General features: G+C 48.1%; 1 protein-coding gene across 6 annotated transcripts in view; it reads left to right on the top strand.

The window, feature by feature from the left end:
- Window positions 1-12,472, top strand: part of EYA3 (EYA transcriptional coactivator and phosphatase 3) — a 62,820-nt gene that overhangs the window by 45,355 nt on the left and 4,993 nt on the right. For all 6 annotated transcript variants that reach the window (XM_063356153.1, XM_063356158.1, XM_063356156.1 and 3 more), the window contains 8 exons: window positions 3,018-3,157; window positions 5,172-5,255; window positions 5,853-5,942; window positions 8,191-8,249; window positions 9,134-9,294; window positions 10,839-10,953; window positions 11,368-11,489; window positions 11,770-11,870. In XM_063356153.1, the coding sequence (XP_063212223.1) occupies window positions 3,018-3,157; window positions 5,172-5,255; window positions 5,853-5,942; window positions 8,191-8,249; window positions 9,134-9,294; window positions 10,839-10,953; window positions 11,368-11,489; window positions 11,770-11,870 (872 nt within the window). The remainder of the gene's footprint in view (window positions 1-3,017; window positions 3,158-5,171; window positions 5,256-5,852; window positions 5,943-8,190; window positions 8,250-9,133; window positions 9,295-10,838; window positions 10,954-11,367; window positions 11,490-11,769; window positions 11,871-12,472) is intronic.

Here is a 12,472-nt window from a genome sequence, read left to right as displayed (position 1 = left end):
CAATACTCAAAGTGTGGTCTCCCCAGTGCTGAGTACAGGGGGACAATCACCTCCCTGCTTCTGCTGGTCACACTATTTTTAATGGGGAAAACTATTTTCCAAAGGTAATTGCAGCATCTTTGCCTGCTGGCCCGGACAGGGCATTTACCTTCCATTGTCAGACTGGTGTTATGGTGGACCAGCCAAACTTACCATATTGGAAGTCTTAGCTGCTGCGATTCAGGAGACACTTACCACATGCTCTGAATGCCCTAGGGAGATGGAATTCCAGGGCTGACTTTTAAGAGTTGCCAACAGCAGCTCCCTGGGGACCCTTGATTCTGTCCTGAGTCGGGGCTGGGTGTTCTCTTGTGCTTCAGGCCAGTTGGTGATACCCAGTCTCAGTAGCTCCTGCTAGCTCTTTCCCTCCCGCAGGCAGGTGTGCAGATTACCTGACAGCCATGACAGAGCTGCCAGTCCCAGTTATGGGAGTCCTCCGGGACTGCTCATGCATTTTCAAGAGCTGTAGTTCAGCCATCGCCTCCTGACGCGTCGGTCTCTGATGTGCCTAGGAGTACCTAGTTCCTTGCGTCTGCTTCATTGTGTAATCCGGTTTTGAAATGACACCTGTTCTGCTGTGCATGTGAGCGGATCTGCATCTGCATAGCATTATGTTACCTGGCACTTGTGGAGAGAAGATTTTAGCTGGTAAGAGAAGAGATGCAGAAAGTGGATTGAAAGCGTTTCGTTGACTGTTGTAAAGACGTCACATCTTTCGCTGGCCCTTTCCACTACTGTCGTGTCATGTATCAATCGCAGTGGCGTTGGCTAAAATTTCCTCACCAAAAATACAGGTTTCTAAACTTAACAAGAGCAAAGACTTAGTGGTTATTCCAGTGTCTTAGGGAAGGAGGTGTGAGATTCATCCTGTGATGTTGGACAGTATTAAACTGAAATCTGCTGCCTGTTACGGATCGGTAGGCTGGAAAAAAAATACAGATTCCATTGATTTTTGTTGGTGCCCTGGGTCTGGCCAGGGTGGACTTAACTTTCTTTGTAGCAGCTCCGCTGGTGCTGTGTTTTGGACACAGTGTTGATAACACACCAGTGTTTTGGCTACTGCTGAAAAGTGCTTGTACAGTGTCAAGGCTTCCTCCTCTCCACACCAGCCCTAGCAAGCAGGCTCGGGGTGGACAACAACCTGGAAGGTGACACAGCTGGGACAGCTGGCCTGAGATGACCAAAGGGATATCCCATACCGTGTAATCACAGAATCCCACTGGCAGGGGTTGGAAGGGACCTCTGGAGATCACCCAGTCCAACCCCCTGCCAGAGCAGGGTCACCCACAGCAGGTGGCACAGGAACGTGTCCAGGCGGGCTTGGAATGTCTCCAGAGACGGAGACTCCACCACCTCTCTGGGCAGCCTGTGCCAGGGCTCTGCCACCCTCACAGCAAAGAAGTTCCTCCTCGTGTTGAGATGGAACTTCCTATGCTCCAGTTTGTGCCCGTTACCCCTTGTCCTGTCGCTGGGCCCCACTGAGAAGAGCCTGGCCCCATCCTCCTGACATCCCCCCTTTCAGTATTGAGAAGCATTGATGAGATCCCCCCTCAGGCGTCTTTTTTCCAGACTGAAGAGCCCCAAATCCCTCAGCCTTTCTTCATCAGAGAGGTGTTCCAGTCCCCTCAGCATCTTGGTAGCCCTTTGCCGTCCCCTCTCCAGCAGTTCCCTGTCCTTCTTGACCCGGGGAGCCCAGAACATGTCATGTTCATCAATACAAACTGAAGCAGATGAAGAAGGGGTGGGATGGGGTTTAGCTTCCAAGGTGGCCCTTGCTTGGAGATTTGCTGGACATCATCCTGCTTGTGGGAGGTTGGTGATTGCCTCTGCGGCGCTTTGCCTTCTGCGTCTTCCCCAAGTCCATCAGTAGTACCTGAGCTATGCCAGGTCCTCAAACTCATTCTTGCAACCTGAAAGCAGGGATGGGTGGCTGCCAGTGAGCAAAGCACACAGGTCGATAGTCTTGAACCCAGTGAAGTTCCATACCTCTCTCACCTTTACATTATGGGATGCTACAGACAGGGGATGACAAACACCGTGCTGTGACATGTAAACCAAGAAGCATGGTGCTTCAAGCACGTGTCCTCTTTCAGGAAGCAGTTGCCCTCTAGTTGGGGTGAGCAGCAGTGGATTTACCCATGAGAATTTGTTCTTACTTGATCTTGAAAACCTAAGGAATTCACCTGTTGTTTAAGGGCACTGGCCAGGGAATGGCCCCGTTGTTAATGTTTTCAGTGCCATTTTCTTAGCTCAGGAATTCTCCAAGTTCACAGCTCTGCATCAATTTTTATAGGAATTGCAAGGTCTCATCTTCAAGACCCAGACTGAATTCAAGCTCTCAAGTTCCCTGTGCCCTCTGCCATCCCAGTACAGTTCTGGTCCTGTTTCTGAGCTGGTTAACTCTTTTGCCTGCTAGTAAAGGATTCAGAAAGTATCTTCCATTAGGGTCGTAATATTCTGCACATCAAAGCACTGATTTTTGGTTTTTTAATTTTTTTTTCATGGTGGTGCTTTACTCTTTCCCTGGGGAAGGGTGTTCTTACCAGTCACAGAATAGGCTCCGTCCCCATCAGTCATGGCCATGGTGCTTGGCCAATTCTGCGCCTTCAGGGCTGAGATCATCCCTGTTACTCTTCACTAATTCTTAAAAAAGAAACAATTGAGTAATAAAGCAGTTCCAGGGTAGTGAGACATCTGAGGGGTTACAGGGCTTAGGATGGAGGGTGCTCTGTCGTTGGCTTTGTAGCTGTAGTAGCTCAGTCCTGCTGGACTGAATTGCGGACACGGAGCTGTTTTGAAACAGTGGGACAAAGAAATCATGTTTTATGTTCTAATAAGGGTTCAACTACTACTGCATCAATAAAGCAAGATAACATCTTACCTTTTGCAAAGGAGGTTTGTGGCCAAATGCTGAAAGCTTTATCTTGATGTGTTTTGAGGCATAAGGGGGTGAGAGCTGTGTGATTTTTTTCTTCTAGGAGATGCATCCACAAGCCCTTCATTATCAAGAGCAACAGCAAGTAAAGAGTTAGATGAGCAGGCAAGAAAAAACATGCCTGGGAAGAACAGGGGGAAGAGGAAAGCAGATACCTCTTCCTCACAGGACAGTGAACTGGAGGTAAGTAGGAATCTTGTTTTCTACAGGTAGCATCGCAGAATAGCGTGGTGGTAAAAGGCCTCCTCTCTTTCTTTCATCCTATCTCCATGGAAATGGAAGAAGATCATTAGAATAATAGAATAGTCTGGGTTGGAAGGGACCTTTAAAGGCCATCCAATCCAACCCCCTGCCATGAGCAGGGACATCTTCAACTGGATCAGGTTGCTCGGAGCCGTGTCCAACCTGGCCTTGAATGTTTACAGGGATGGGGCATCTCCCACCTCTCCGGGCAACCTGGGCCGGTGTTTCACCAGTCTCATCATAAAAAATGTCTTCCTTACATCTAGAGTGAATCTACCCTCTTTTAGTTTAAAACCATTACCCCTTGTCCTATCACAACAAACCCTTCTGAAGAGTCTGCCTCCATCTTTCTCATAAGACCCATTTAAGTCTGCCTCCCCGTTTCTCATAAGCCCCCTTCTCTGGAGGCTTTCAAGACCCGCCTGGATGCAGTCCTGAGTAATGTGCTCTGGGCAATCCTGCTTTAACAGGGGAGTTGGACTAGATGATCTCTAGAGGTCCCTTCCAACTCTGAAAAATTCCATGATTCAGTACTGAGAGGCTGCAGTGTCTTCCTGGAGCCTTCTCTTCTCCAGGCTGAACAACCCCAACTCTCTCAGCCTGTCCTCATAGGAGAGGTGTTCCATCCCTCTGATTGTTTTTGTCGCCTCCTCTGGACCTGCTCCAACAGGTCCATGTCTTTCCCATACTGAGAGATAATTTGGGAAATTCCCATGAGCCATGTTATCTGAGAACTGGCCCAAATGAGTTCTTCAGTGGTTCTTGACAAGCATCACTCAAACACATCTTGGAATCATAGTGGTGTCAATGGAGGAGCCAGTCTGGATGTCTCCAGTACAGCCTCCTGCTCAGGCCTGTCCCCAGCACTAGACATGGCTTTGTCTAGCTGAGTCTTGAGAACCTCCAAGGTTGGAGATCCTGTACCTGTCTAGTGATCTGTCCCATGACTGCTGTGTCCACCCAGGGAAGGAGGTTTTCTGTCCCCAGCTGGGATCTCCCAAGCTACAAATTTCCCCTTCTTTTTCCGTGGCAATTTTCCATCTGCCATTATTGAGGAGAATTTGTCTCCGTCTCCTTTCAATTAGTTGTGATCTGCTATTAGGTCACCCTTACTCTCCTCTTTGCTGAGATAAACCATCACAGCTCCCTCAGCCTCTCCTTTAGGCTGCTGACCATCTCCACAGCCTTTTGCTGGCTGCTCTCTAGTTTGCTCACGTACCTCTGGAAGTGGGGACGCAATCTGAGGTCACGCAGTGCCAGGTAGGTGAGACAGCACCTTCCTCGCTTCTCTTAGCTAGGCACACTTGGTGTTCTCCAGCACACAGTTCCTCTTACCCACGGGGAGAGAGCGCCGCTGGCTCATGCTGCACCTGGTGTGCACCGTAGCCTCCAGCTCCTTCCAGCCTGGGCCAACACGAGGGATTACCCTACCCCATGCGCACAATCTGCAGTTATTGAACTTCTAGTTCCTGTTGGCCCAGTTCTCAAGTTTATCAAAGTCCGTCTGTACTGAAACTCTGCTATTCCTCGTGACAGCCAGTCCCCCTTGTTTATCATAACAAAGGTGTCTCTGATAAACACCGAGGACATTTACCTGTGCTCTGCAAGATCACAGACGATAAACTACCCTCACAGGGCTCTAAAGTTCACCAGCACTCTTTAAGTTTTTGCTTTATAACTATAAAAGGAAGAGAAGCTTTGGAAAGAGTTTGACCAAGAGAGCCGTATTTTGAGCATATGGTTGCACTGTACGATATATAAACTCCACCGCATTAAACTGAAAGAGTTTAATTAATAATGTGTTCAGCCTGTAAGACAAATACTGTTAAATACTGTTCATACCTGTTAAAAGCATACTGCAGCTAGCCACAAAATTAACGCTAAAACTTGCTCGTTTGTCAAAGCTTAGTGCTTGGAGTAGCTCAGCTCTAACCTGCTTTTGTTGTCTACGCAGCGAGTGTTTCTCTGGGACCTGGATGAGACCATCATAATCTTCCATTCACTTCTCACAGGGTCTTACGCTCAAAAATACGGCAAGGTAATATTGTATTTTGTGTGGAAGGAAAACCCTATCCATCACGCAGCAGTAAACGTTAATCTTTGGAAAAGGAATAGAAAACGATATTTTGTTTTAAACGTATAAGGTGATATTTTTAACTTGTTGGCAGTTTGGGGTGGAGAAAGAACACTAAATTTGGCTTTGTGCAGAGCTGGCATATGGACATCACAAACATTTCCCTTCTAACAACACGAGTCTTACAGTGCCTGCCTGTTGTCATCATCATTGGGAATTACTGAGGTCATAGCGCGTAGTGAAAGGAAGCGTTTTTTCTCCTTCAAAACATATTGAAGATTTTTGAATGTCTTGTTTCGTTGCTTCTGAAAATGCATCGGTCCCTGCTATGCAGTACTGAAGTGTTTTGTTAAATTTTGGGTCACTGGAGTACCTTTTTTTTTTTCCTTGAGTTGTTTAAAATACTAGGGAAACTTGTTCACACCATTGAGTGCAGCTGGAATTACCTCAGGCTTGATGTACAGTAGAAACTTTGTGCAGTGTAACTGATGAAAGTTCTCTCACAATTTACTTCTACTTGTAACCCCGGTAAATTGACATTCTTTCTTTTTGTTTTGCCAGGATCCAACTCTAGTAATTGGCTCGGGTCTCTCAATGGAGGAGATGATTTTTGAAGTAGCTGATACTCATTTGTTTTTCAATGACTTGGAGGTACGTGGCAAATGTTTTTGAAAGGCAAAATTCCACGTTACCGAGTTAAAATTACACAGTGCCGTTTGTGAGGGCTGTCGTGCTTCAGAGCCGCTTTGTGCTGAAACGTAACAGGCTGCCAAAAGCGAAGCGGTTCTAAGCACAGCCGAATCAGAGGTGTACCCTTTTGTCTGAGACAGGCATTCTGCAGACTTCTAGTGTCATGCGCTCTCTTAGCTCTCCTGTGGGTTTCTGCTTGAACCCGTATAAATGAAAAGAGTGATGTCTGCTTTGTCTTACGTTTTCATTCTGGACGGGTAAGCACTTTGCTTTCACTGATCCTGTTTTGAAATGGAGACCGGAGATGTGGGGAAAGGGTGACCTTGAGAATGGCAGTTCTCAGGGGCTTTGACCATGCCCAGGACAGAACACAACTTGTGCATCTCAGCCGGTGTCTCAGCAGGTTACCTTGTCTGTGTAACAACTCAGAAGGACCTGCTTCCGTCGGCAAGCACACTCTACACGGGGAGGTCATGCAGCACCCTAGGTTTTTCTTTCCTGCAAGCTATTGCTGCTGCTCTCCCCTTCCCATCCCGCCTCACGGACTTCTGCTCAGCTCCCGTCCTCTTTTCATGCACAGTATTCTTTGCCAAAATAAATACATCTCACTGTTATGCACCACTTCCACAGAGGTTGATTATAAATCTCTGCTTTAATCACGGCAATGCTCTGTGCTTTGCTATTGTGTATTGTCAGGTAGTAGTGGACACAGTAGCGTGATCTCTGGCCTCTTCTCCCAAGTGATTGTTGGCCTCTTCTCCCAGGTGAATAACGGCAGGACCAGAGGAAATGGGCTGAAGCTGCGGCAGGGGAGGTTTAGATTAGATATTAGGAAGAATGACTTTACTGCAAGAGTGGTCAGGCACTGGAACAGCCTGCCCAGGGAGGGGGTTGAGTCACCATCCCTAGAGGTGTTTAAGAAACGTCTAGATTTGGCACTTCAGGGCACGCTCTAGTGACAGAGATTGTAGGTTGTTTGTTTGTGGTTGTTTTTTGGGGGTTTTTTGTTGTTGGGTTTGGTTTTTTTTTTGGTGTGTGTATGGTTGGACTCGATGATCTCAAAGGTCCTTTCCAACCGTGAAGATTCCATGAAGGTGAAGATTCTGTCTATACTGGGAGATGTGAAGTTAGGTCAGAATCTGGATTAAATGGTTGGAAATAGCAAATGTCCTCACTCATGTCTTCTTTGATATGAGTCCACAAATATGGACTCATGAACCTAATTTGCGGAATTTACAGGACTAGTTTAAAGCTTAGGAAGGCTGAATATGAACAGTGAACCATTCGTTGTAGGTGCCTCACTGATGCAAATTGTGGGAAAACGAGATGTTTTTGTTACTGCAAACAGAAACTTAAATGAAGTTTCCATTTCGTGGCTGTGACTACTTGCAGCTGTAAACTTTGCAAGGGTGATGATGACAGTTACCTCCCAGCCCCAGGAGAAAAAAAAGAAAAAAAAAACAAAACCAAAACCAAACCAAACCCAAAAAAAAACCCCAAATCCCAAACCCCAAATACAGCCTCTTGTGCTGGAAAGGTGGTCGCTGATACGGTAACTATGTGACCAGCAACAGCACTTACTGCTGTCGGTGGTGTTTAGCAGCAGCAGGGGGAAATTCTTGAAATGGCAAAAATTCGCTTCTTGTCCTAAGGTGTTGGCAGTTCGGGTTAAACCGGCTGTGCGAAGCACCAGGGTCTTGGCAGTGCCGCCACGCTGACGCTGAACTCCAGGGTTTGTGCTGTGGCTCTCTGACAGAATTGGCGGTTGGGTTGATGAAATGGAATATCCATACTTGACCCGCTCATGTGGTTTGGGGCTATTTTTGGTTTTGTTTGGTTTGGTTTTATGAGATGGCAAAAGGGTTTCCAATGAGAAGTGAGCTCTGAGTCCAACCTGTTTAGTGAGTGCTGGAGTTCCTTTTTTCGCACATGACTCAAAATGTCGTAGAAACATGTTTTTTTCAGAATTTTCTGGTTGCTTTGAATCCCAGTCTTGGCAAGGACCTGTAGGTGCTGAGAAGTTAAACCTAGTACTGGAAGACGAAGCTAGTGGAAGCTGTGTATAGGCTTGCGGAGGCAGTATGGCATGGCTCATTGCTGTTGGGAAACGGGAGGGGATTGTTTTATATCACACTTTCCTTTATCGGCAAATTTCAGTATGTTTCTGGATTCCAACAGCGTGACTTTTTTTTTTTTTTTTCTTAAACAGGAGTGTGACCAGGTACATATAGAAGATGTGGCATCTGATGACAATGGCCAAGATTTAAGGTGGTGTACTGATGAATGCGTGAAATGTGTAGCTAATGTAATCTGGTTTTGGTGGGGTCTTCAAACCCAAAAGGGATGGAGGGCAGCATTGTGCAGGGGATGAAACTTGGCAAACGGTGTTTGTTTGCTGGGTGGTATTTCTTTGAAGGCCTACAAAACCTTGAGGCTTTGGGAATGATAATGTGAATTACGTTGTCCGCTGCTGAGTGTTGCCTGTGTGCTTGATGCCATGTCGCGATTGGAGAACCGACACTCCAGACTTCACGATCTGACCTTTGAAAGTCTCCCTGTGGTTTGCATCCCTCTGTGAGCGGATTGTGCACACTGCGGGGGGGGGGTGAGGGTAGGTTTTCTGCTGGCTCATGGAAAGGTCTGAGAAGTGCCTGTCTGTCAGGGAGAAAGAAATACGGGGAAAGTGGTGAAGCACGACCTGCTTCCTGCGGTCATGGACTGGTAAAGCAGCTCGTCTGCTTGTGGAGCTACAGCTGCGATGTAAAGACACAGACGTTATGTTTGGAAGGTCCTATCCTGGGGGTTAACCACTGCAGGATGAGAAAGGGGTTAGTGGGGAGGATGCTCTGTATCACAGAGGAGCGAGCAGGCAAAGAGCAAAGGCAGGTATGGTAGTGGAGGGTGTGGAAGAAGAGTTGAGTCGGTACGCTGCAGTAGGGCAGTTCAGATCCTGCAGCACGTGTAGCTGGGTATCAGAGGGTGCTGCCAACAGAAGTCGGTCTCTGCTGGCAGGGGGCAGTGGTGGTTGCGCAGAGCTCCCCTCCAAGGTGCTTCTCTGGCTGCGGTCAAGCTGAAGTCTGCAACCCCGCCAGGAAAGCTGCAGCGATTCTGCTGCTGTGGCACACGTTAACGCGTCTGCTTTTCTGAAACAGCAATTACAATTTCTCCACGGATGGCTTCAGCGGCTCAGGAAGTAACGCAAACCACAGCTCATCAGTTGGCGTCCAGGGTGGAGTGGACTGGATGAGAAAACTGGCCTTCCGCTATCGCAGGGTACGAGAGATCTACGATAAGTACAAAACTAACGTTGGAGGTGAGTGTTCACCTGCACCCAGTATCTGGGCACTGAACAGGGTTTGTGGTGCCGCACTCCGTCCTTCTCAGAGCTTTTGCTTTTCTGAATGTTTGGACATGAAAAGTAACCATTCTCATAGTGCTAAGCGGGATCAAATCTCCATGGAATCTAAGAGGGTCCGTCTTCCAACACTGAACAGCATGCCAGTGCAGTCTGGGAGTTACGTAGCTAGGGGTGGTCAGAGACAATTTTGGTGCAGACAGTGTCCTGTTGCTAATTTTGTATGAAAGGCTGCCTGTCACCCTGCTTAGAACGGGCCTAAATGACGTCCATATCATGCTGCTTAGGAGGTCTCTTCACTTCTGTCTTCACGAAGTCTGTCTTTTATCATGCTGTTGTCAAGAAATACAGTGTTCACCCTCTCGGCTGTCATGCTCATAGTCTGACAGGACATCTCTACCATCTCTTCACAAAGTCACTTGCAATCTTCCCAGTTTTGTTTCCCTTCCAATGCCAAAGCAGTAATAATGCTGCAAACCACAGATATCAAATGTAGATACATTTTCTTTTTAGTCCGAGCCTTGGCATTGCCATCCCTGGGAGAGGGGTGCTGCTGGAGCAGGCTCGGCCTGGTGGGGTGTGGGTTTGGGTACCCTTTGCCTACACAAAAAAAAGCCTTGATAGAAGGTTTTCTTGGACATATTTTCTAAAAACCAGGTGTTCAAACCTGTAACTTTCAGTCTGCATTTCAGTATCCTGCGATTACATTATTCCTGGTAGGGATCAGGCCGTTATTCCGTATTTTGCACGTGGGAAACCTGGATGCAGAGTTTTTCAGGAGCTGCCTAAAGCCACCTGGTAAAGCAGTTGGCAATGCAGCCCACAGTGGGTTCCTCCATGGCCTCGTTGTCGGAGGACACGCGTAGTTCAGGGTTGGAGCGAAGTTGGGGGGTTCATACGCCATGGCTGGAAATTGGGCGGAGAGACGTTCAGACTCAGGGTGCTGCTCTCTTGTATTTACTGAGGGGAGCAGGTTTGAGCGTATGGACTCCGTTGCTGGCTGCTTTTAATTCAAACCCGGGTGCTTTGAGTACGTGGTATCTAAAAGAGACAAAAAGTACGGGGATAAAAAAAGGCGGGCAGGGGGGGATGTTAAAAAAAGATATCTAAAAGGGATTAAAGTGGAAAGGGTGCTTGGGAAGGAGGAAGTCAAAGAGGGCGACTGCAGGACTGCCGTCTGGGGCCTTGAACAACACCCGTTGCTGTGGGTGCTTCGTACAAGAGAAATGCGTTTTGTTGGGCATATCCTGAGAAATGGTTTGAAATAATTGGAGAAAGCGTCTTACCCAGTTCCCCACGGTCGGTGTCGCAGATGGGTGTCTGGGCTCACCTGTGCCTGTGTCACTGGAAGCTGGTTTCTGCCGTTGCCCCGAGACAGTTTCACCTTTCGGGTGCCTTCAAGACCGGGTTATTTATTGCCAAAGAGGCAGCTGTTAAATTGAGGGAGGGCGCGCTCTGTGTTAGACTTGCCAGCTCAGCTGGAACACTGACTTGCCTTCCAGGCCTCCTTAGCCCGCAGAAGAGGGAAGCTCTGCAGCGACTAAGGACTGACATAGAAGTGCTAACGGATTCCTGGCTGGAAACTGCCTTGAAGTCCCTGCTGCTCATACAGTCCAGGTGCGGAAACTGGAAACACGCGCGTTGCATTCTCGGCCCTTTCTCTCGCTGGGATGTGCGTGCAGTGCTGTGTTGCGCTACGTTACTGCTGCTGTTTGTCACAGGTGCCGGGAAGCAAAGTGAGTGAGTGCAGGAGCTCCGCTCCGGAGCGCCCTTTGGGATTTTTCTGCTGCAACATGCGTTGTTAAGAAGGTTCCCTTAATAGGGCTGTCCTCACAAAATCACGTTTCAGTCAGAGAATTTCTGATTAAAACAAAAAAGCAAAAACCACACGTCAAAATCCTGGCCTAAAAAGCCTCTTGCAAGCAGGACGCCGAAGCATGTGGCACTTTGGAAAGGCGAGCAAGCTCCCCGGAGTAGCCCTCGGTGCTGCTGGCCATCGAGGTGCTTTTATAAGTGTTTTTTGTCTTTTAGAAAAAACTGTGTGAACATCCTGATCACAACCACCCAACTGGTGCCAGCTCTTGCCAAAGTTCTCCTGTATGGATTGGGCGAGGTGTTTCCCATCGAAAATATTTACAGCGCTACGAAAATAGGTAAGGGGTGGTGCTGGGTGCCTGGCGCGGAGACATCTGCTGCGGGTCAGCTGGGATTTTTGCACAGGAAATGCAGTTTCTGCATCCGAGCAGCCCCCACGGCTGCTGTGGACCAGCTGCCCGTGTAATAGGGGTGGCTTCTGGCCTCAGAAGCTGAACTGGGTGTTATCCCCTTCCCAGTAAGACACGAACGTGTTTCTGTACTGGGAAAAAGGGACCTGGTTCAGGCTTCTGTTACTCTCTGCCTAAGGGTCGTTATAGTGGGATTGTCTTTTGGCAGGTAAAGAGAGCTGTTTTGAGAGGATTGTGTCGCGATTTGGAAAGAAAGTCACCTATGTGGTAATTGGAGATGGGCGCGACGAAGAGGTTGCAGCCAAGCAGGTGGGTTTCTGACTCTGCAGAGGTGGGCTGTGGGTGGGCGGATGTGTCGTGGTTTTGGCCGATCAGGACGACAGATGGCCGTCTGTCCTCAGAGAGGAGAGGAAGAGATAAGGAGATTTACGAGTTTCAAAAAAGAACTAAACTACTTTAATGAAAACAATAATAAATAAGAAACTAGTAAATAATAATAGAATAATAAAAATCAAAGAAAAAAAAGTATACAAGATATACAAAAACCATATCCAGCTCCCAGGATGACGATCGTGTCACCAGCAGACACCGGGAAAGTCCCAGACCAGAGTCAGCAACGGACAGGAGCTGAATTCCGTAACTAGAGTCAGGAACGCTCGGACCGGGATCAAAGGCAGACGGACAGACAGGGTCCTCCTCAGACGTCGGCCATTGAAGAAAGAGCGAGCCAGAGCCCCCTTGCTCCTTTGATCCCTCAGCTTTTACACTGAGCGTGATGCAGATGGGATGGAACACCCTGTTGGTCAGTTTGGGGTCCCCTGTCCCATCTGCTCCTCCCTGCAGGTGGGACCCCTCTGCGCTTCTCCACTTCTGACCCTCCAACGGGGCAAACAGCGAAGTTAGCCGACCTT

The sequence above is a fragment of the Chroicocephalus ridibundus genome, chromosome 19 (genome assembly GCF_963924245.1).
Source record: "Chroicocephalus ridibundus chromosome 19, bChrRid1.1, whole genome shotgun sequence".
NCBI classification, from domain to species: domain Eukaryota; kingdom Metazoa; phylum Chordata; class Aves; order Charadriiformes; family Laridae; genus Chroicocephalus; species Chroicocephalus ridibundus.
This window is presented reverse-complemented; position numbering and strand designations above follow the sequence as displayed.